The following is a 24348-nucleotide window of genomic DNA, read 5'->3' as shown; positions in this document are numbered from 1 at the left end:
ACCTTAACACAGAGCCTGAGAGAAAAAACTCCATAGCTGCTGAAACAGCAGCCTACTGAGACACAACACTTGGAACATATTTTCTGGGGCACCATTTATCATTGTCATCACAGTGCCCAAAAACTTATTACAATAAATTGCACTTGCATATCACAGAACAGTTATTCTCAACCTTAAAATAACAATATCATGGGCAAGTAGAAACTCCAGTTTATTACTAGTACCTCAAAATTATTAAAATATACTGAGCTGCTGCAAGCATAGCAAATGCGAAGAAGGCAAAAGGAAAAGGATTCAGTATGGCTGTGAATGGTCATTTAGTTTAATGTCTAAATAAAATAACATGTCGACTGGGTTTTAAGCAGCTTCCAGAACAGATCTGAACCTGAAAACATAAGGTACCAGAAATACTGAAATACCACAACACACAACTAAAGCAGCACAGAAAGTAGTTTCTCTCATTCAGGAGACGACAAAGAGACAAGAAGACACGGAATAACTTCAGAGCACATGAAGTTTGGTATTAAACCTGTTTCCCTGGGTGATAAGATGTAAATGTAGCTTGGCTCTCTCCCTGACAAGATACATCATTCACAGCTGATAAAACCTGGGAGAAAGAGGATAGTTGGAAAAGTGTTGAGAAAGGCTGGAAGACTTCAATAGTGGTGAAGAGGTCAAGTGAATCTATCTAGTTAACCTACTGTTCCTGCAATGGGGTAGAAAGTGAAACATTTAAGTCTTATCATTACCAACTTTTAAAATGCTATCTCTTACTTCGTGATAACTAAAACAAAAGGATGGGAGGATGAGCTATGTAGGAAAAAAAAAACAAAAAACCCCAACCAAACCTCTACCAACAAGCCAAACCAAGAACAAGTAATGGCATAAAACTGTAGCTTTTGCTTGTTCCAAGTTAAAGTCAATGTGTCCTGTCCCACACTTATGTTTTTAAAAAACTTTCATGTTGAGAAGCTATAATGGCAAATTATCAGCCTGTATAACGTCAATGTAAGGAGCGGCTAGTAGATTTTCACAGAAACCTCCTTCTATACTGGTAGTGATAATCCTGCTCTTTTCACCACTTTTAAAATTATTATTTTAAATGTCCATTTCATGGTTAAACACAATTGATTTGGAACTGTCCTATAAGTGACAATTCTTATACGTTGGCCTAATTACTGACCTGATTCTGTAGATGTAAGAGTTTAATGTCAGAAGAAACTATAAAATGCAGACTGGATTTAAAAAAAGAAAACAGAGTAATTGCAGTATGAGTTACTTCTTCAGGAATACTTGTGTATCCAATGACAACTTTGCTATCACAGTCCTCCGTTTTGCTAATTTACATCATCCCTCTTTTTACTAGCATAGCTATTGGAGCAGTACTTTTCCAGTGAGGTTAGTTCCCTTATCTAGCTTACCATGAGGCTGCATAAAAATTCACAGCACTACTAACACCAACCAGACCTTTCGCTACTCTTGAAGATTTTGCTTCTTCAGGTTTGCTGGCAGCTGCCCTGACGGTCCCCAGGGAGCGGCAGGTGGAAGCGGTTCCGCCCGGCACCCGGCCGGGACAGCGCCTCGGGCCCCGGGCTCAACACCGACGGCCACCCCCTGGCTGGGGAACCACCAGCACTGGGGGCTCCCTCACAGGCTGGGAGGAAAAAACGTGGTTTAGGCAGATTTTTCTTTTATTGTTTTTGTTTGGTTGGTTGGTTGGTTTTGTTTTGGTTGTTTTCTTAAATAACACCCCCCAGGTAGAGTGCCCCACCCTATGGCTGCGGCGCCCCGCCGGCTCCAACACCCGCCGAACCGCGCCCTTGGGTGGAAGCTCAGCCTCCCGCAACCACAAGCCTTTCTGTCCAGACCACCGGACACACTCGGAGTCTCTAACTCGCCCGGCCTGACCAGCGCAGCCGCTCCGCTCCCCGCCCGTGGCCCCGGGCCCCACGGCCCGGCCGGGCGCGCGGGGGCGCTGCGGCTTTACGAGGGACCCGCGCACCGGCACCGCGCTGCGGCCCCGCCCCGCCCGCGCACCGCAGCGCGGGGCGGCCGCGCAGGGGCGGGTCGGGAGCCGCGCTGGTGGCGCGGCGGATGAACCGGGGGCCCGGCCGCGCCCGGAGCGCGGGCGCTCTGACGGGCCGCAGGGCTCCGCTCCGCCCATGGCCTCCCTGCTGGTAAGGGCTCGGCCCCGGGCTCCGATCGCCGGCGAGGGCAGCCGAACCGCGCCCGGCGGGTGTCGCCCGGCGCCGAGGGCTGCACGGCCGCGACCGCCGCCCCCGCCGCTGGGAGCGCTCAAGGCGCCGGGACCGCCGGGCTCCCGCCGCGCGCGGGGCGTTAGCGGCCCCTTCGGGGGCCGCCCCCGCCCGCAGCCTGACGGTGCGCACCCTCTCCCCAGGAGGACCCCGTCCTGATACGGCCTTTCCGAGGCCACACGGCGGCGGTGACAGGCGTCGCCTTCAACGCGGACGCAGCAGGGCTGGGTGAGTGCGGGGCCGGGCGCCGTTTGCTTTCCGGGCGGGGCAGCCCGCTCCTTCCTTCCTTCCTTCCTCCCTCCCTCCCTGGCAGCTGGCGGAGCCGCCCGGCGGTTCCGGGCGCAGGTCCGGCCGCGGAGGCGGGGCGGGTTCCCGCGCCGGCCAGGCGGGCCGAAGAGTCTCTGCCCCTTCCTTAAGCGACAACTTTTTGAGCAAACCACGGGGCAGGAGGAGGGGTTTGTCCCGCGGAGAGAGAGGAGGAGGAGGAGGAAGTAAGTAAGGGGAGCGCCGAGGCCGGAGGGGCAGGGGGCTGCTCCGTGCCTCCGCTGCTGCCCCGCTCCCCCCGCGGTCCCTGTGGAATCTGCTGGGCCCACCGCGGCCGGGCTGCTGCAAACTGCCGGCGGCCTGAGCCCACAGCTGGGAGTGCCTGCGGTCCTCTCCGCCCCGGGGGCGCGGAGGGAGCCGACAGGACTTCACGGAGCCCCTCTCTGCTACGAGCTGCTTTTAACCACTTACGATGAGGATCCGTCTGGCGAGAAGATGGACGTGGGTCCGTAAAAGCTGCATGTTCTTCGGCTTCTTAATGATCGCTTACTTTGTGGTCGAGCTGTCGGTTTCTTCCTTCGGTGCCTCCCTCGCCGGAGAGAGCATCACTAAAGGGAAATGGGAGAGGCGCTTTTCTGACAGAGCAGAAGAAGCTGTAGATTTGGCTCGTCCAGTTTATGACAAACCCCCACCTGATCCTCATGCCCCAGGAGAATGGGGTAAACCCTCTCGCCCGCAGCTGAGTCCTGAGGAAAAGAAACAGGAAGAAGAGCTGATCGAGAAGTATGCAATTAATATTTATTTGAGTGATAAAATCTCTCTCCACCGGCACATTGAAGATAATCGACTGAGTGGTTGTAAGACTAAGTCTTATGACTACAGAAGACTGCCCACTACATCTGTTATAATCGCTTTTTACAATGAAGCCTGGTCAACATTGCTGCGGACGATATATAGTGTTCTTGAAACATCACCTTCAGTGCTTCTGAAAGAAATCATACTGGTGGATGACCTGAGTGATAAAATATATTTGAAGGCTGAACTTGAAAAATACATAAGCAGTCTGAAAAGAGTTCGCTTGATAAGAACCAACAAACGAGAAGGATTGGTTCGTGCACGTTTAATTGGTGCTACCTTTGCTACTGGTGATGTCCTCACATTCCTAGATTGTCACTGTGAATGTGTCTCTGGCTGGCTGGAACCATTGCTCGAGAGGATTGCTGAGAATGAGACTGTTATTGTTTGTCCTGTCATTGACACCATTGACTGGAAAACATTTGAATACTACATGCAAACAGCAGAGCCCATGATTGGGGGCTTTGACTGGCGTCTGACATTCCAGTGGCACTCGGTGCCGAAACATGAACGTCTCAGGCGCAAATATGAAACCGACCCAATCAGATCCCCAACTATGGCTGGTGGCTTGTTTGCTGTCAGCAAGAAATATTTTGAGTACCTAGGTACCTATGATACAGGAATGGATGTTTGGGGAGGGGAGAACTTAGAATTATCATTTAGGGTTTGGCAGTGTGGAGGCATGTTGGAAATTCATCCATGCTCCCATGTGGGTCATGTGTTTCCAAAGCGTGCACCCTATGCTAGACCAAATTTCCTTCAGAACACAGCACGTGCTGCTGAGGTGTGGATGGATGAGTTCAAAGATCACTTTTACAACAGAAATCCATCAGCAAGAAAAGAAAACTATGGAGATATTTCTGAGAGAAAGATACTTAGAGAGCGTTTGAAATGCAAGAGTTTTAACTGGTATTTAAAAAATGTGTTTGCTGAGTTGCATGTACCAGAAGATCGTCCTGGCTGGCATGGTGCTATCCGCAGCACAGGAATATCTTCAGAGTGCCTTGACTATGTCTTACAAGAACATAATCCTACTGGGTCTCACCTTTCTCTCTTTGGCTGTCATGGTCAGGGAGGCAACCAGTTTTTTGAATATACATCAAATCAGGAGATTAGATTTAACTCTGTAACTGAGCTATGTGCTGAAGTTCCTGAACATGAAGACTTCATTGGTATGAGGAGCTGCCCAAAAGATGGTTCTCCTGTGCCAGAAATTATTATCTGGCATTTCAAAGAAGATGGGACTATTTATCATCCTCATTCAGGAAAGTGCCTTACTGCTTATCGTACAACTGGGGGGCGTGCAGATGTGCAGATGAGAACTTGTAATGCTGCAGATAAAAACCAGATGTGGAAATTTGAGAAATAATCACTGCTCGTGGTGTGAATTGAATGGACTCTCCAAGGTTTTTGGAGTAATCTCCAAAGTTTTTACGTGCATGAACAGATAGCAGCATTTGATTGAATACTTTGGAATATTTTCAGGTGTATCTGTAGTGGTGTAGAAACTATCTCTTGTGATCAGTTATGTAGAAAGCAAAAGTAAATCCTGGGGTTTGGTTTCTAAAACATGGAATACAGATCTAACGCCTTTTATTTTTGTAAAATTTTGATTCATTATTTTCTTACTTTGGCCTGTCTTGCCTATGGCAAAACAAAGGCTTTTGAGTGGACTAAGATGGGGTTTTTTTAGCTTAATAAAAAAAAACAATTATGCAATAATCCTGCAAGATCATGTTACATGAAAGTAACGAATCTTTACTTACAGAAGTAAAAGTTAAGGTTCTTGCAGTGGTATCAGCTGACCTGTGTTGCAGATACGTTATAACATGTGTCTAACACCATAAGTAAGGCATGTGATTGAATGGACATTGATGTGGAAAATTGAATCTAAGCCTTGTAATATTCTGCATTTTTCTAGGAATGTACATGCTGTTAAGGGTAACAACTAGCTTATTACATAGAAGAACAGGAAGTTTATTTAGTAGATGGGCTTTGGCACTGCTTTGTGATGTTGTACCTGTTGTAAAAATCTTACCTCATGGGTGTTAGTCAGGAGCCCTCATGCATTTAGAAAAGAGTGTGGTGGCAGAGGAACCAAGGACATGCTAATGGTACCACAAATGGGAAAAAATAGGGATGGCAACAACTAAGAATTCTGTTTAAAGGTAGTGGAGAAGGAAAGAAAGCACAAAATTGTATTAGGTACTATGTTTTCTTAGCTGTATATTTAATATTTACATTGCCTCTGTGTAAGCTTTTCCGTGTTCAGCCTCACATCCTAGGGACACAAAACTTGTGTTCTAGACCACGTATCCCTTTTTTTTTTCATTTGATCTGTCTGTGGAGGAGAGGAAGGTAACAGAGGAAAACTCGGGCTGTTTTCTGTTATGGCAACAGCTGGCATGGATCAGTCCTAGACAGAGTTTTGAAATAATGCAGCATAAGCTGCCTCTTTCTAGTTACAACAGTAGCACAGGAGACCTTGGATGAGGTTAAGAAGCTGGCATTGCTGACATGAGGGGAGTTGAAAAGGCAAAGGACAGCTTGGAGGAAAACAAGATTTGTGGGGAAGCTGTTTAAGCCACAGAATGGCTTATTCAGAAGGTTTTGTCTATCCTGTTATGCTGAGTTCTGAAGAATATTGATTCTTGAATCATGTCATTAATTTGTTTTAATCATGATTATAGATGGTAGATGTGATAGATATATTGTGTGTTTGAAGAAAAATCTTGTGTTAGTATCTGTTTTTTAGGTTTATGTGATTTATATGATTTAAGTTGAACACTTTTCTTAATATTTTGGGCATTCCAACTTTTTCAGTTGCTTTCACTGAAGTGATAAATATTCTTCAGTAGCCACAGTGTAGTAATTCTTGACATGGGGCTGGTAGGTAGGAACTCAAGCTAGTGAGAAAGTAGGTGTGCATTTGCTGCAGGTGTTAGTAGGTAGAAAGGTTAAAAAGGGTGAGACCTGATGTAGTTGAAGTTTTTTCAAGAATAAAGCAAGAGTAAATTAAGATGTATTTTTAAATCTTAGTGGTTTGAAAGCATTGAGAGGTTTGGGTGGAAGCAGGCAGAACGGAAGAAGAAAATGTGGAGCTTGGGATGTAGAATTGAATCATGCTAAAAATGCTTGCCACTGTGTGGCATGGGTTCTTTTAAGTCCTTAACTTATTTTTAGGCAGTTACTTACAGTTTAATATTTTTTTTTCACTAAACTTTTTTTCTGTTTTTGTTTTTTTTTTAAAAGGAACTTTTTGCTACATAAGGGAAACGTTCCTGAAAAATTCCATTCCACTCTGCAGTAAGGAATTCTTTTGTGAACCTGCAAGTTATGAATCATTTATCAAAGTTGAAAAGGCAGCCAGTCATTATGTACTGGAGCAGTTAATTAAATAAAATATGTGCTTTTGTGAAAAGCTTACTGTAGATTGTTATATTCAATAGAAATGACAGGAAAAAGGCCTAGGTTCTCCTGTATGGCAGGTCATGAGTTGTATATGCAATGCATGTTTCCTCAGATGAAAGCAATTAAATGGTGTGAATGTAGACTATGCAACTTTTATACAGTTAACTTTTTTAGCACTTGGCAAAAACTGCATTTCCTATAAACAACTACCTTCATGTTAAAACTGACATTCAAAGTGTTCCTTATCTATTTAAGCAATAATTTTAAGTGAATCTGCCTCTTAGTTTGGAAGTTTTTCTCTCTGTATATATCTAAACCCTCCTTCCTCCCCATGACCTCCCATTCTATTTTTGGAGTTATTTATAAACTAATTGGAAAAAAAAGCGAAAGCCCTGAAAAAAACTTCCTGATAGGAGTAAAAAATATGGGAGTAAAAGGAGGAGGGACTAGAGAAGGAGAGAAAAAGAAAGAAGAGAAAGAAAACCTACCTTGCCATTTCAAGTTCAACTAGTTTTGAACTGAGTTGCAGCAACTCTACAGAAATACTCCAGTTATATTTCAGTACGTATAGATTTCTGGAAAATCTGAAACTCTGAATGGTTTTCTATTCTGTTAGACTTTGAAAATTGGGAAACACTTGTACATATTTTAAACTACTGATTCTAAGTGACTTAAAAAAATTGAATGTAAACTTAACACTGAATAAATGTGGAGGGCTTTGGGGTTTCTATTAAAAAATAAAATCCGGAATGACAATTAAATGTTTACTAGTGTGCTGACTCTTCAGTTCTCTTTCTCTTGTGTAATGCATACAGTGTGTGATAAAAACTGTCATGAACTCGAACTTATGTGAGTTATTAGAAGTTCCTTGTGTTTTATCCACTGTGCTTAGAATTTCAGATTGGCTTTCTTGACAGAAGTTCAATTAATGATTGTTTTTTACCAAGTAGGAAATCTTGCAATTCACAAACATGTTTGTATTGTGATGTTGCACATTATGACATTGAGAGTTGCAGAGCTCCTGTAAAGTGTGGGGGTTTGTTGGTAGTGGTGGTATTTGAATATTCACACACCCATCATGTGCACAGCCCTGTATTCCATCTGCCCTGTAACTCTTGCATTGAGCAATTAATTATGTTAGAGATGCTTACTTTGAGAGAGGTACATCTAGGTGTTAAAACCTGCTGAGTTTGTCTCTTCTGATCTCTGCACAACTTTCTTAGTCAACACTGTGGTACTGCGTGAGTAAAATGGTAATTCTATATTACAGTAACTTGTGTCTTCTTATATATGTGGGTATATATGAAAATGTATACCATAGTATACAGTCACAATTTATAAATTGAACTTTGTTTCCTTGCAAATACCACACAATTTTTTTCGTGGCATACCTGAAGCTCAGATATCTGTTTAGAGATCTACACCAAAGTGGTGTGTAAACTTGGCCTTTGCCTAAGGCCAAGTCTTTATTCTTAGGTGTTCAATTCTGTTATGACTCATCAGCAGAAAATCAAATTACCCAGTGACGTATCAGCTATACTTGCATGTGTACAGAAGCACTGATGTTTAAAAAAAAAAGGCACTTGGGCTATAAACTGGACTAAGTTGCATATTGGATTCAGCTCAGTGTGAATTTTCAGCTTTCTACTTTTTAGTTGTATTTTGCAATTGATCAAATATTTTCATAGCAAGGACATGTCTCTAAACATGGTTCTGGTTGTGTCATGTGTTCTCTGAGGAGCGATAGACCTGTTTGTGCTATGGCACATCCTGAAGAATTCTTATGGACCTTCTGTATTTTTTTTGTTTCAGATCCAGTACTTTAAATTAGCCTTGGAGATCTGTTCTGGACTATTTAGTGGTGATTTGGTGACTGAAAGTCACCAAAATAAAGGGTGCTGATATACTCAGTAAATGCTGTCAGAACGCATCATCTGTGCAGCCTTAAAGTACTGTGCTTGAGTAAATTGGAGAAGCAGCATTCTTATAAAGTAGGCAAAAGCCCTTGGAATGGAATAAAGAGAAATAATGACGTTTACTTGATCAAAGTACATTTTCATGGATAAAACTGGTTTTAAGATTAGTATTGCTGGCAACATACTATGTACTCTTGTATTTTCTGCTTGTGGTTAGTTAAGGTAAAACATTTACCATTACAGTGAAATGCTTGGGTGTTAGCCATATGCACCAAAATCTTTTTCAGCCCACTTGAACAGGGAATAGTTTGGCTTGGCTGAGCCTCATTAATGTTAAAGGGACTGATTTCTCTGGCAGGATAGGGGCCAAAGTTCAATATAGATGTAGAGTTTTGGCTTAGAGTTTCTGTCTCTCCCATGGTGTTCAGATATAGAGTGACATCAGCCCGTGTACCTTAGGAAAATATTTCTGTAACGGGTCTATCGGTTACTCACCCTTTTCTGTGCAAATCCTGAACCTTCTTCCCTCCATCACCTCTGGGGTGGTGTTGGCTGGGCTGGAACTGCTTATTAGAGATAGTAGTAGTCTTTGTGTGTCATGGTAATGGGCAGGTGGTTTCAAGAGAGACATATACATAAGGATGGAGAGAGGATGCTGTGCAAGCATAGGCAGCATAGTCCAGAGGGAAAACAAGGAAGATGATGGTGGATGTACCGTGGAAAGAGCTTCAGGTCACTGCTTGTGTCTCATTAACCTTGGGATAACCCATCTGTGAGCGAGCAAGCTATAAGAAACCAGGCTTTGAATGTATTGTACTGTCATCTTTCAAAGAATATTTTCTTCAGTTTTTAGAACTGAAGGCAGAAACAGCTGGTATTGCACAGCCTTCGTGCAGTTCATAAGGTACCAGAGGTATTTGGTAGTTCCTTAATTATTTGTTTTAGAAACCATCAGTCTTGTCTGTTTCACATTTCCAACTTGATGCCTTTGAATTCTATTTTAGCTTACATTTCACTTTTCCCTTTCGGATTTATGCCACTCTAGATTCCATTTTTCTGAATCAAAGTGAAAAAGAAATTCTTTCAATTAGAAAGAGTCTGCTGTAAAATAGAGTTCTGAAAAATTGAAGCAGGGGGAAAATATCCTGTATTTATTTGTCAAATATAGGCCTATTGATATGGGCATAGAGATAGTCTGATCTCATGTCTTTTAGCAAAGGCTAGTCTTTGGGGAATGAAAATAATATTTCTGTATCAAATTCATAAAGAGAATTTAATATCTAATATTTTATATTTTAGCATTTTGTTTGAGGATTGCCTTGACACTCATGATAATAAACTCAATTCCTTTGTGCTATGTTGGTGCTTGAAAGAGTCTAGGAAGAGAAGAGCCATTCTTCTCTTCATGTCCTCTTCAACTTCTAGGAGGTCTCTGTTCTTCCTCTCCCTCCTTTTCTCTACTAGGGGTAGGAATTTATAGATGAGGGATGGATGTGTGAATACCTTGTTTATTTACGTCCTGCATACTAGCAGCAGAGATGAAGATAATAGGGACGTAAGAATATCACACATGCCAGTTTAATTCAGCTGCTTATTCCCTTTGCTGCATATAGTTTCCTGAAAATGATCAAACTCTGGTAGAAGTTATGCTTGCCTTTTCAAATGTAGATAGTATGATCCACCTGTAAAGTGACTGCAAAGAAAAAGAAGTTCTTTCTATTATCAGACTGACGACTTTATGTTGTGTTTTGAACTAGACAAATATTAGTGTTATAAAATCAGTACTTAAATAGTATTATAGTGTCATTATCATATATGGATATCTTTAGTGTAGATATATCTGAAGTGTTAGAAATCATGTCTTGAGTTCAAGTTGGCTTGTTTTTTCAGAATTAAACACTTGATCCTTGAAACAAATTTCATCTCAGAGATCAAAATGACATTACTGAAGAATTTGTCTATTCGTCTTAGTATTTGATAACACCAGTCTGGATTCGTACTTAATAATGTGCATGGTGTTTGGCTTTGGATTTTTTGTTCTGTATCTTCCAAGTACTTGCAAGGTGGTTTGCTTAGTATGTGAGAGAGCTGCCTGTTAGGTATTATTCTTTACTCCTCCCAGTCTTGTGATAACCTTTGAAAAGCCTGATTTTGGCATTGTTTGCTACCAGGCTTCTGCTCAGGTCAAGTATCCATTAAAACCCAACAACTCCTCCTTCCCCCTAAGACTCAGTAAATTCACTGTTGAATCCTAATCCATAGCCATTAGCTCTGATTTTTATAAGAACAGTGAAGAGACTCCTAATATCTTTTACTTCTTGCCAGCTACCTGCTCTTTGGATAGGTTTCTTATGGTGTGGAAGCTGAAGACACGATGCAAAGCTTACAGATTTGTAGGCCATGTGGAAGCAGTGACCAGTGTAGAGTTCTCACCAGATGGGCAGCTACTGGCTTCATCTTCTCAAGATCATACTGTCAGACTATGGGTTCCTTGCATGTGAGTATAACCTGGCAATGTTATGGTATGTGTTTCATTGAAGTGCAATGTGAATACTGGAGTCTGCTCAAGAGAAGTTTCTTTTTCCTTCCCACATGCCTGGGCTTTGACAGAAACAGAGATCAGGGAGCACAAATAGCACAGTTCTTTACTGTGTTACTTTGTTCTTTACTGAATATGCTGTAGTTTCAAAAGAAAAATGTAGCAATTCAAAGGTCACAGTTTCATGTGTGTAGGACTACGCTTGGTAATATTTGTCTGGATTAAAGATTATATTTTAGTAAGGATTGCATGGCTGCACTTCATTTTGGGGAGAGAAGTGACGAAGGAAGCAAAACGGTTTTTTGGAAAAAAACTGTTTTTAATCTACTTGCCTTATTACACTGTTCTTAAGTAGTAGTGATTATGAGCAATTCGAAATGATCTTAGAAAAACGGATGTTACTTTAACTTTTAAGCATTTTGTAGATTACTGTATAAAAAATTCTCTTTTAAATATTAATGCTAATGGTGCTAAAGGTTAATACTTCTAGTTATTTGCACAGTTCTCTAAAATTGTGTCATATTAAATGCAATTTAAAGAATGTTATTCTAATAATTAATATTGGAATAAGTAAAAAAATAATGGTGACACTAAGATTTAGCCTCTATATGCTGCTTTTTCATTTGGGTGAGATTCTATATATGTTAACATTGAGTTTTACGGGGTTTTAAATTCTTTAATATAATTGTGGTTCATGACTTGGTGTTTGGGGTTTTGTTTCTTTTCCTCCCTACCCCCTTAGTCATGGAGAATCATCAGTATTGAAAGGTCATACAGCATCTGTTCGTAGTGTGAGCTTCTCCCATGATGGCTGCTCTCTAGTTTCAGCATCCAATGATAAATCAGTAAAAATATGGAGTGTTTACAGTCAGCGCCTTTTGTTTACCCTATTCCAACATACTCATTGGGTTCTCTGTGCCAAGTAAGTGTTATTTTTATTCTCTTGGTAAAGTAGAAGAACTCCTAACAAGGTGTTTTTATGTCCCAAGGTAGAACTAAGGGAAGAAAAATCTGTGAAAGACAAATGATTATCTATCAGTAATAATTAAATTTTAATTGAGCAATCTTATTTACACAAGTTTTGTATATATTTCCTAGTTGAAGTATGAAAGCTTGCTGTGTAATATGTGTACATATTAAATCTGTTGCTGTATATTAATTCTTTTACTTTAAAGGACCAACACGGTCTTCTGTATCCCGTCTTTCCCCATTCGTGTTTGTTTTCATGCTGTATTAACTTATTTCACAGCATTCACTTGTTTTTAGATTTATTATGCGTGGTGGTAAGGGTTTTCTCAACTATTCTTGTTCTTTACTGGTTTTCCTTTTCCTTTTTGCCATATTGATGGGCAATTTGCAGCTAAGAGATGCCTGATTTAAAGCTCTTGAGAAAAAAACTTAACCCTGGTGAAGTGCAGAGCTCTACAAAGTTTCAAAGTATCCGACTGTTGAAAAGAAAAAGAAAAGCTCTAGGAAATCGCATGTGGAAGTTTTTGAACAGTTTTCTAATGTCCTTGTGCAGTTGCTCAAGATGTGAAAAAATAATGCCTGAGGAAATTCTACACAAATCAGTTTTACTATTTAAAAACCTAGTCTACTAGTCTAGGAGTAATTGTGAATGCTTTGCTAACAATTTGTAAGTCTAGGGGGAACTCAGAGGAGAGCATATATGTAGGTTAAAATGGAACACAAGGTTCTACTGTGTCCTCTTTGTCTTTTGCCTATAGTTTTCTATAGTAATATCCTCGGCATCTAAAGTGACATCCTTAGGCTGCTGATACCTTCCTCCCCTACCCCTCTCTTTCTCTTGTTTATGGCTCTGTTTTTAATTGCAGTTGATTGTGAAATGAAGGGGGGAAGAGTAAGGGGAGAAGCTTTTCAGTTTCATTACTCCCTGAGAAATATGAGACATTCAAATGTCCTTTAAATGTTACACATCTTTATTTCAAATGGGCTTTCTTGGCTCTGGTATTTTGCAACTTATGTCTCTAATGCTCATCTAGGTAGTATCAGCTGTTTAATAGTGTATTCACGTGCATGTTCCAGATTTTCACCTGACGGAAGAATAATAGCATCTTGCAGTGAGGATAAATCTGTTAAGATCTGGGATACAAGAAATAAAACTTGTATCAATAGCTTCTCAGATTATGAAGGGTAAGTGTTACTAGAAAAAAAGGAGAAATGTAAATGTGTCATTTTAATGAGATTAAATGCATCTTCTGTGGTATTAACATCCGTATATGTTAAATCTGAAAATAGATCAAACTTCTACCACCCACGTGAAGTAAAATAATTCATATAGAGTTCTTCTAAAGAGGTTAACTGGCTGCACTTATCCAGCTGTTTTCCAGCAATCAGGAAATAGTCCGGGCAGAATTGGGGTTATTCTTGGATTTTTGGAATGTTTTCATATTTTCCCTCCATTTTAATAATGCTATTTGATATTGGATTCTTCAACAAGAAGAAGAGTTGGAGAATTTTCCATTTGTTGATGAAAACAATATTCTGTTAGCTTCAGTGATCTGCCTTCTTTAAATATAAAAATACTTGCTTTTACTTATATGCACTTTTCTTAAACATCTTGGAAACAGAGCTTTAATTAACAAGTCAGTGGAATATATATCTTGTATATGTCCTTTGCTGGTTTCATGGCTGCCTTCATCCTTTTTACCAATTTAAAATATTGTTATAGCTAGATATTCAGTTTTTAGACATAGTGATTTTACGTGTTGCTTACAAACTCTTTGCAGCACTGTCTTCTAGGGACTTTATACTCCAGCACAAACTCTGAAGATTTGAGTTGGGTCAATTATACTATATTTTCAACAAAAGCCAGGTTATACAGTCTGATTTATCATGCACATCTTGTTTTCTTATGCTTATTTCAGTTACTTGAAATGCCTTGAGTTTCCATACATGTGGATTTCACACAAGTTTTTGGTGACTTAATGTTAATATAGTGGGTTTTATATATATATATATGTATACACACCTATATATTTCTATGGAAACACATAATCAATCTGTTTTCATTAATTATATTTAGATTTGTAAATTTTGTGGATTTCAACCCAAGTGGAACGTGTATAGTTTCTGCAGGTTCCAATCATACAGTGAAACTGTGGGATATTCGAATAAACAAGCTACTGCAGCATTTCAAAGGTAAAAGCAATGTAGTTAGTTTCATTTTCTTTACAACGGAGCTCTTTGCAATGAAATGTGATTTATTAAGAGTGTATTATTTCATTCCTTACTGGGGAAAGTGGACAAACAAGTCATATTGGCATATTGTAAAGTATCTTCTTGTAGTCTTACAACCCTAAAAAATCCAATCTGAATCCTTTTTATTTCTTTGCATCTCTTAATTTTTCGAGCAGAACTAAGCAAATACTTTGGAGAGTCTGCTATGCCCCAGCACTTTGGTTGTTTTTCCCTTAAATGAAGAGGGCTGTTCTTTGGGAAGTAGAAAAGAGCAAAGAAATAAAGTGTACGTTTCTTCTTAGTAGATATCTACAGCCTTTGAATATTGTCTTCTGTAAATTAGTTCACAGAGCAGGGGTTAATTGTGTATCATTCCATCCTTCTGGTAACTACCTCATCACTGCTTCTACTGATGGTACCCTTAAGATTCTGGACCTCTTAGAAGAAAGACTTATTTACACTCTCCATGGACACAAGGTATACACAATAATCCCCTTTAAGTGGAGATCTTAACAGATTGTTCAGTATCTTTTCAAAGAGAAAGTAACGTTTATGCTGTTGTGTCTGGTATCTTACAACTTGTGGATGAACTTTAGTGGACAGCAAGCTGTTGTATTAATGCACCTTATTACAAGTGGTTAAGGGTATGCATCGGTTTTACCTGTGGCCATGCTTTTTATCTGTCAGTGTTACATGCTTAATGTTAAGTAATAGCTCGTGTTCTGAATTAATTGAAAATCCACTCTTGGTTTTCATAATCATGTTATTTGGCAGTTAGTCTTTTGTCTGTTGAAAAACAGTGCTTCTAAGGAGGGAGAAGCTTACAGAAGACAACTTTGGTGAAGAATGGCAGGCATTTCCTCCTTTTCCTCTTATGCAAAACAAACCATATTTTTGATAATGAATCAAACACGTAGCCTTGAGTAATATAATATATATTTTGTAAATTTTTGTTGCAGAGTTGAAGTATAAAATCTAATGAAAATGCCACTATTTTCCTAGTATTGATTATAGTAATCGCAATGCAGCATCTAACTAAAAAGTGCAATATTAACTCTTCAATGAAATTGTTTGGCAAAAATTTCACTTCAGTAAAATTGTTCCTTATTTTATTAAAATTGAAAAGTATGTTATAGTAGGTAATGGCATCAATGTTTTTCTCTTTGCATTAAAGTACCGTGATTACAGTAATAATGTAATTTTACTGTATGTTTTTTTTTTTTTCCCCAGGGACCTGTACTTTCTGTGGCTTTTTCAAAAGGTGGTGAAAAATTTGCCTCAGGTGGAGCAGATGCTCAGGTTTGTGATATCGTCTCTTTAAATTGAATATCTTAATGTTTGTTGCAGTGGATGGGAGTTATATATAGTATGTCACAGTAACATGCTAATTACAGTGTGCTCACGTGCATTCTGTCTACTAGTGTGTTATATAGACTTTCCACTGGATGTTATGATGAGGAGCAGACCACAATATTGGCCACTTCTATTTTGAATATTAAAATAAAGGAATGATTTTTAAATAAAAATACTTTAAGTGTTGGAATTCAGTGTCAACAAAGTAGTTGTGTTGCAGTTAGTATTAAGGCCTAGCTGCTCCATTAGGTTTTGGCTTCTTTTAAAGTCCGTACTCTTTAATTGTAAGAATTAAGTTGTATTACTGGGAAAACTTTGGCTAGAATTGGGGAAAAATAGTCCTGTGTTAGCTTTGCTAATTTACTTCAGTGAAACAGTGAAGTAATGGATTTTACATAGGGAAGAGTTGTTTGAGCATTTAAAATAAAAAAGTTAAATTAAACAGCAAGTCAGATAATTAATCTTCATCTACTGTGATGAATCTCACAATTAAAAAAATATTATCAAGCTTGGAATCATCTCTATCAGGTCTTTACGTTTTCCAAATGAAAGAACTTTTGTAGCACTAGGCTTAAATTTTCAGTCTGAAATGTTCCCTAATATTAGTTGTCTTTTCCATTGTTTCCTGTTACAAAAAGCTAAAAGCTCAATGTAGTTACAGAAAACCATGATGTAGAAATTAAGAACTTTTGAATTTACCATGATTCATGCTTATATTCTGTTTCGTGGAGTTTGAAATAAATTTCAGCTATTGAAATAATAAATATTTTCAATTAAAAACTTCCGTAACATTAGAAAAAATGCAGTCTGTTTCTTGTTTTTGCTTATTGCTTCCAGTAGCACACTTTTCTGGAATGACTTGAAAGCACTCAAAGAAAAAGAAAAAAAAATTTGCTTTCTGTCACAAGGTGTTTATTAAGAAGCACTGCCAAGATTTGCAGTTACTGGAAAAGTGAAAATGTTGTCAAACTTCCAACAGTAATTTTACAAGTGGAAAAAAAACCCAAACAAAACAGAAAACACCAAACAGCTAAAAACTACCCAAACAACCAAAAAAAACAAACCCAAGAACCGGGGAAAGAGATTTATTTCTTCACTCACTAATAGAATCTTTTCTTTTCTATACTTAAGTTTTTAATAAGATTTTTTTTTTAAGTTACAAAATACAATTTAGATTCCCAAGTAATTCTGAATTGTTGACCTTACCTTTCATGAGTACTTCATTTGAGTTTTATGATGATTTGTATACTATACTTAACTTGAGAGGAAACTCGGTCACATAACTGAAGAGTTGTCTGGAAGCTCTGATGATGGAAAGGACCTATTGCGTTAAGCCTAACACAGCCTCCCAGTTGAATGCCAGCATGCCCTGGGAATGCCTGTCTTATTTCAAACTTCCTTTGAATTTGGGGCACCCTGAATGAACAGGCATGTTCGGTGCAGTCATGTCATTGCCTTTCTCCTGCCCTGATTCCATGCTGTAGAGCTGATGGTGCATGGAATCAGGGAGAGAGTAGGTAAAAATTTATAAGATGGCTCATGTTTCTCAGCAGTTTGATGTTGTGGTTTCATGCTGAATGTAAGAGAAGGAAGATCCAGTTTCATCAGGAAGCACTTTGTTAAATGTTGAATTAAAAAAGTAGTCCTAGTAGTCTGACAATGAATCCTGGGTTTAGTTACCTTAAAAACAGGCGTTCCTATATTTGCTGAAGTTTTTCCCTTTGTTTTATGCAAGGTTTGGTGAGAGAGGGCTACTTATTTTGGTGTAGTTTTTACTTTTCTAAGTTTAAAATGTTCATTGCTAACCACTGTTAGGTAACTAGCAATGTATATATCTTTATCTATAGTAAACATAAGAACTTTATTCTTCGGTGTCCATTTTCTGTTGGTGTATACACACAGGTATTCCACGAAGATCCTATTTTGCTGATCTGTCCACAACCCTTTTCCATGTCTGCCGGGAGAATGGTTGTGGGACTTGACTCGCTCTGTTGGTTTACTTTAAATGTAGGATGTGTTAGGGTTTGTTTTCCTGGAATATCTATAAGACCGAATGGATAGAACATCTTTGGACTACCTCTCCATTCTGTGACCTCACTTCTGCATTCGGCCATTGTGTGACTGTTGTATATTGTTTCTACCTAGAGTATAATTGGACAAGGTTCAGAAAACAGATTCCTGATGCTAAAACACTGGAACCAGGTGTTTTAGTGTTCTCTGGAACTCTGTCATTTCTCTTATGCCCTCAAACTTTCTTATTAGACCTGCAAACCTTTATGTGGGGCAGAAACTTAACGGTGTATGACCACTTGATTTGTCAGAAAAATAACTTGGTCCAGTGGGACAGAAGTTTCCTTTGTTTTATGATTATGGACAGATTTTAGAGTTTGGTTTTTTTTAATAGACTGAACCACATCTTTTAGACTTGAAGTACAAGATACTCTGGGGAAGTGCCTGTGTTGTAGAGATCAGACTAAGTGATCACTGCAGGCTTATTCTGATGTAGTGCTCTATTAGTAATAACAGACTTCACTCAATAGTTATGTTTTGAGCACTGAATAGGCTTCTAGCAGTTACTGATATGATGGCTTCTTACAGGTATTACTATGGAAAACCAATTTTGATTCTTTTGATTATAAAGAAGTTCTTAAACACAATTTTAGAAGAACACATATTGATGAACCTCCTCATCTTCTTGATATTTACCCGAGATCACCTCATCTTCATGATGAAAAACTTCAGTCAGTTGAGGTGAGTGCAATAAGTTATCTAATATAGGAAGCCAGAAGCTTTTGTACAGACTGTCTGGCATTTATAGTTAAATGTGTTCTATGTATACCAGAGAGCTTTTTATTGTTATGTATAATACTTTGGGAGCAACCATAATTTATGAATCCACATTAAGTTTACTAGACTAGCTGATACTGTCAGATTTATGCTGAAATTCCTTTCATGCTTCTAATATAAGTCTGTACATCTGATTTAGAAAAAACATAGATGATGATCTGGTTTGTGAAGTAACTTGGTAAGTGTTGCAGAAGGTATCTAAATCTGCATTGAGCTTTAGAATACTAATCAAAATACATCATTATAAGCAGGACAAAGTGACATTATTACTGGAAGTCAAATATTTGATTGTGACAAGTTGTTCCTCTTTCTAAGACCATTAGGTATCATGAGAAGACCTTGATATCTATCTAAAAGTTTAGAAAGACTTTATAGGTTAGTAGTGTGTTTTATGTCACTATGTAGTCTGATTTCATGATAACTTCATTCTTGAACTACATTACTGTCAAAGCATCTACTGGCATCCCTTGAAGTATTGGAAATTTGGGAACCAAAGTGAAATATCAAATATTCTGTTTCATTATCTGGAAAAATCCTGTTTGTCACATTGTCTAAAAGCAGATTGGTAAAAAGTACTGTGCCTTCAATGAGGCCATTGTTTATGCTATACTGTCCTTGATAGAGCTGGCTAGTTTCTACATGGTGATTACCTGTACTTTTATCTCTTTTTTGATTTTGTCCAGGTGCCTCTAGTGTGGAAGAAGTGTCTCACAGATAAATCTTGGAACTTTTTGGTTGCTGTCATATACTATCATAGGACTATAGAAATTCACCATTACCTGGTTGTGTTCATTTAAAATGTAGATACTGCTGCCATGGCATTTGTTTCTTGCTCAGAGTTTTAAAACATTGACATTTGGGGATACTGAGCTTTTTTTTTGGTGGGTGGGTACGTATGCAATATAAATATATGCAATATGAATAGTATAAAGATGGCAAACACTTTGGTGGAGGAGGGGAACTCTGATAGAATTCATCACTGAGATTTCTCATGTGCCTGGTTCTATTGTCGTGTTGGATGTGGAGCTTTCTAATGCTTAGCATTTTGGTCAGAACAAGAACAGGATGACTGCATGTATGACAAGCTTCATAAACAAGCTTCCGTGCTGGACTTTGATATTCATTGAAAGGTCAATGAATGAAGTTAAGTTTGCTGCTACCAACCTTCAGTATAGTTGGTCAGTGCCAGAACAAACTCTTATCACAGCATTTGCCAGCAGATTTAAGCCACTCTTGCTGTATCAACAGTTTACTTCAAGACCCATTCAAATTGCACCCAGTTATAACTTGTGCTAAGTAAACAGTAGCTTATAGCTGCAGGGTTCGGTTGCTTTCTGTTCAGGTCAATGTTTCCAGACCTCTGCTGCTCAGATGCCTGGCAAAGATGTGAATGTACTCTAAAGCAATTTTTCAGGTTTTTTTTCCTATTCCTGATCCCAGGTAATTGAGAAGCTCTGAAAAAGCATTAATGAGTTCAGGCTAAAGTTAAACTAAGGCTAGGAAGGACCTCGTTGTCAATACTGAAAGGGCACATCAGGGAAATTTGATAGTTGAATGTCAAGAAATTATTTATCAGTTAGTTTTGACAGATTCACTTAACCTAATGTCTGCATTTATTCATAGGTGCTCCATAGTAGTGAAAGGGCTCTATGGCTTTGACATTTGTCATAGCAAAGTTTTGGGCTCTTTGTGGTTTATTTTTTGGCCTGATTTTAGGAAGAGGGTTGTTGTGTTTAGTTAGTAGATGTGATGTTAATAGAAAACATCACAGTCAGTGGAATATCTTTCTCTCAAATAAACATGAAGTATATTATATTCTTTGAGACAAAACAGTGTCTGATAGTTCCACAAAACTCATACTATTGTAATGTACTATATTTTTATATATGTAAATTAAATATTATAGTAGTAGTGATTAGGATCTCTCTTACAGCTAATTTTCAGAATTAATGTAATAATACAGTAATTTAGACAAAGTTAAGGTGAAGTTACCAAGTTCTGTTTCTCCGTATGTCTTTTCCTGTTTTTTTAATTGCCTCTCCTGTCTACGAAGGGAATATTTGTTATGGTGAGGAAGAATAGACCTTACCAACTGGACAGAAACATAATTTATCCGGACAAAACTAGCATCAGGTTACTACCAGCAGTAATATTCTTTAGTGGCACTAACTGTGCTTGAAATTTTTCGGTGTTCCATCGTCTTAAATATTTCCTCTTGTAAATGAGAGAAAGCATCATGTCTAGCCCCACTGTGTTATGCTGTACTCTGGATAAGAAAAAAAAATATATGTCCTTCTTTGGTTAAAATTTGTTATTTTTTTAATACCTCAATCTCTTTGTAAGGTTGAGGCAATAGACGGAATTTTGACATTAGGCAGTTCCACCACAATACCACCCTCATCTTTCAGTGGCTCATCATGTTTCTCATATATAAGGAAAAGGAGGGATTGAATCACAGATGTGTCAGAATGAGCTTTTTGAGGTCATCTATTCTTCTTGTTAATGGTACATAAAGTCAGCTGTGTCTAGTTAGAAGGCCTTGAAGAAAGATGGAGACTCCCCAGTCTTTTTGGGTTATATATTCCACTACAGTACAGCAATTGTAATAACACAGTTTTTCCTAGTATCTGCACCTCAGATAATATGCAGAACTGTTTCCTTTCTCTTTATTTTCTTCCTTTGTCTTCATATTTCTGTGAATGGGGTAAGATAATCGATCTTAACTAAACGGAAGTAACAGTTTTCTAAGAGACTTGGTCACATATGCAAGAATTACAAGCATACAGAAGAGGCAGTTCAGATATGGGATATTCAAAAGCATAGATGACCATTTAAGGTTTGCTACAAAACACTACAATGTTATCTAGACATTTGAGATGTGTTATAATGCACTGCCCTGCATATAGTTTCTTTGGCTGGCATCAGAGACATAGTGCAGTGTTTTCCCACATCACCTGTTGGAAATGCTGTTTTGAATAAAGCAACTTGCATAAGGGCATTAAGAATTACAGGTATCATCTGGTGTCTTGCCTTCAGGATAGTGACAGAAACATGGAGCTTTTCACCTTTTCTCAAAACTTTTACTTGTTCACTCTTCCAAGCTATACATGGAACTGTTAGTATTTAAGTCACCTTCCCTAGTTTTTTTTCTCTCTCTCTACATACCTGTTTTTTGACATATAATTAACTTTTGCAAAAACTCCTCCTCCTCAGACCAGCAGTAGCCTGAATTTTAATGAAGTGTTGAATTTCCTGTTCTTGACTTATAAGTCTTTACAACTCTTCTCCAACTGCACTGATCAATGTGATTTCTTGAATATTTGAGTAAGTAGAGATTTAATCCTTATAATTACTACAATTATTCAGACTATTTGGAAATGTAAGTAAATGACTTGTTCTCTGAAGGTACCTACTTTTTCTCTGTTGACCATAGAGGTAATCTTGGGAGACCAGATCAAATATAGATGTCCAGCAGTGTGTCTAAATTTAACTGAGATAAATCCCAGTCATTGTATCTCTTTGACATAAGGATCTTTTGGAGTTATTTGAAATCAGTATGTTTAAACAGTAATGCAGTTTTAGTGAAAAATACTAAAAAATGCATTCCACTAGGTGACAGTTCTATTTATGAATTTGTCATATTTGTACATAATTTACCTTTTATAATCTAGAGACCTCTAGATATATATGGAAGGTAGAAAAAAGTTTCCTTTCAAAACATAGCTTTGAGATTTGAACAATATTAAGGTACACGGAGTTTATATCTTGAGCATAAATAGCTTCTGTTGATTTAGTTTTATCTTAAAATCTCCAGTGTAATTTCAGTTGTAAATATTTTCCTAGATGAAAGAAATCCAAATATACACTAGGTGGCAGTAGGAAAAAGAATATATGGCTCGCTTGGCTTGAGGGCTCCAGTCTAGAACAAAAACGGTGTTTAATGAAGTTGAATGCTAATTTTCTCTTGGTATGTTTGGAGAGACTATTTCACATCACTTTCCTAGGAAATACTTTGTGTGAGAACTTCCTCTTTTAATTTTATTGACTTCATTTTTCTAATGCATCAAAGGATTTATAGAAATCTTCCTTCAAATATATTTTCTTCTGCTATGGATCAAAATGTGATAATTGTATTATCATATTAAAAGATGATAATGAAAATACTTATGTATCAGTCTACCAAGTGATTAAGGCATTTAAATTTAAATTTAAATTAAATTTAAATTGAAAACCTTTAATACATGACAGTTCTCCCTACCTTGCTTTTTAGTGTTCTGGTTTTTCTGTCTTGTTTCTTAAAGTTAAATCTTTCCAAATATGTTTGGTAGGATTATTTTACAGCTAACTACATCACCTTGTTAGGAAATGTCAAGTCATTTGAAACTTTCACGTTTAGAGTCATTCCGTTATCTCATTAATTTTTAGTGCAATATTGAACACTAATATTTGTAAGAAGGGTTCATCTACAGCCTTCATGTTTTCGTGCTCATTTCTTTAGACACTTTTTAGATGCTCTGACTAGTTGCTTAATAGTTTTATATTTAATTTTTTCAAATATTGTTTATGATAGTTCCTGCACCCCTAGTCAGTGTTTACAGTGCTCCTCATCATCCCCTTATCTCTGATAAAGCAGTAAGCTGAACTATATGAAGAGGAACTTTCATTCCATGTCTAGGATATGACACTTCCACATAAAGGCCACATTTTCTTAACTTAGTAATACCATATATTTATTTAGCAACCTGTATCAAGAAAAGCATTTAACTCATTCTACAATATCTTCCATGTATATAAGAAGGAGATACCTCAAAGAGTATGTTTCAAGATCTGTTAGTAACAATACTGCAGTAGCTCCTCCACATTAAAGTATTGATAAGTGGTAGGCACCTGTTATCCCTCTTCTGCAGAATCTGGTGGATGCATTGTCCTCTCTTCAGCACCCAAATGATTCATGTCAGAAAACTACTTTAGTCTTAGCTGCTCGTAGTAGGATTGATACTCTGATAATGCATTAATTATATTTATTGCAGGACTGGCTGAATGTCAGAAGCAAATGACCCTGGGCACTGAATAAATGTAAGCTCTTTGGGACAGTTGCCTGTTTAATCTCAATAGGCATGTCATGTATGGAGGGGAAAAAAGTAAAATTTGTGGTTCCTCTCTTCTTTGCTTTAGCACTGATGAAGTGGTAATCAATACCATATTCAGAGGAGACTATGTTTGATCATATTTCTGTTAAGAAGATGCTTTCATTCTCCTTTATCCCTTTATTTCTTCCAAATCTATTTGAGAAAATTGGAATAAAGCAGGACTTGATCCTAATATCTGTATATGAGGGAGAAGATCCTAATATCTACAAATGAGGGAGAATTTTAAGTATGCAGCTTGTGATGGCCCTGTAGCAGTATGGGTTTTCTTGATTGTCCCTGAGTCCCTGCTCATTCTTGATTGATGCAAATATAATCTGAAGACAGAAAAAAAAAGTTCATGAATGAAGAATGACTTGTTGAAACTGAATGAAAGAAAAAACTAGACAGAAAAGTGAACAAGCTTAAAAACAGAATTAAGATCTCCCCTTAAGGAAGGCTTGTCATCTCTGATTTGTAAGTGCTGCAAAGCATGAGAATCTCTCCCACCTTGAATAATGTGATAATATCTGTATTTAAATATTTCTTTACCTTCTAGCTTGCTAGTAAACTTTTTTTGT

At 38.2% G+C, this 24348-nt stretch overlaps 2 protein-coding genes across 3 annotated transcripts in view; both read left to right on the top strand.

The window, feature by feature from the left end:
• The first annotated feature begins 2073 nt into the window (after window positions 1-2073).
• POC1B (POC1 centriolar protein B) overlaps window positions 2074-24348 on the top strand; it is a 49839-nt gene continuing 27564 nt past the window's right edge. For both annotated transcript variants that reach the window (XM_032688262.1, XM_032688263.1), the window contains exons 1-9: window positions 2074-2177; window positions 2399-2483; window positions 11027-11198; window positions 11983-12162; window positions 13287-13394; window positions 14287-14402; window positions 14785-14918; window positions 15672-15740; window positions 18393-18545. In XM_032688262.1, the coding sequence (XP_032544153.1) occupies window positions 2163-2177; window positions 2399-2483; window positions 11027-11198; window positions 11983-12162; window positions 13287-13394; window positions 14287-14402; window positions 14785-14918; window positions 15672-15740; window positions 18393-18545 (1032 nt within the window). In that variant the 5' untranslated portion in view covers window positions 2074-2162. The remainder of the gene's footprint in view (window positions 2178-2398; window positions 2484-11026; window positions 11199-11982; window positions 12163-13286; window positions 13395-14286; window positions 14403-14784; window positions 14919-15671; window positions 15741-18392; window positions 18546-24348) is intronic.
• GALNT4 (polypeptide N-acetylgalactosaminyltransferase 4) lies at window positions 2599-5914 on the top strand. Its single transcript, XM_032688261.1, has one exon. It carries the CDS (start codon window positions 2992-2994, stop codon window positions 4741-4743), a length of 1752 nt encoding a protein of 583 aa, XP_032544152.1. The 5' UTR covers window positions 2599-2991; the 3' UTR covers window positions 4744-5914.

Source organism: Chiroxiphia lanceolata, chromosome 5, assembly GCF_009829145.1.
Source record: "Chiroxiphia lanceolata isolate bChiLan1 chromosome 5, bChiLan1.pri, whole genome shotgun sequence".
Lineage (NCBI taxonomy): Eukaryota > Metazoa > Chordata > Aves > Passeriformes > Pipridae > Chiroxiphia > Chiroxiphia lanceolata.
Note: the sequence above shows the minus strand (reverse complement) of the source record. Positions and strands in the feature narration are given on the sequence as shown.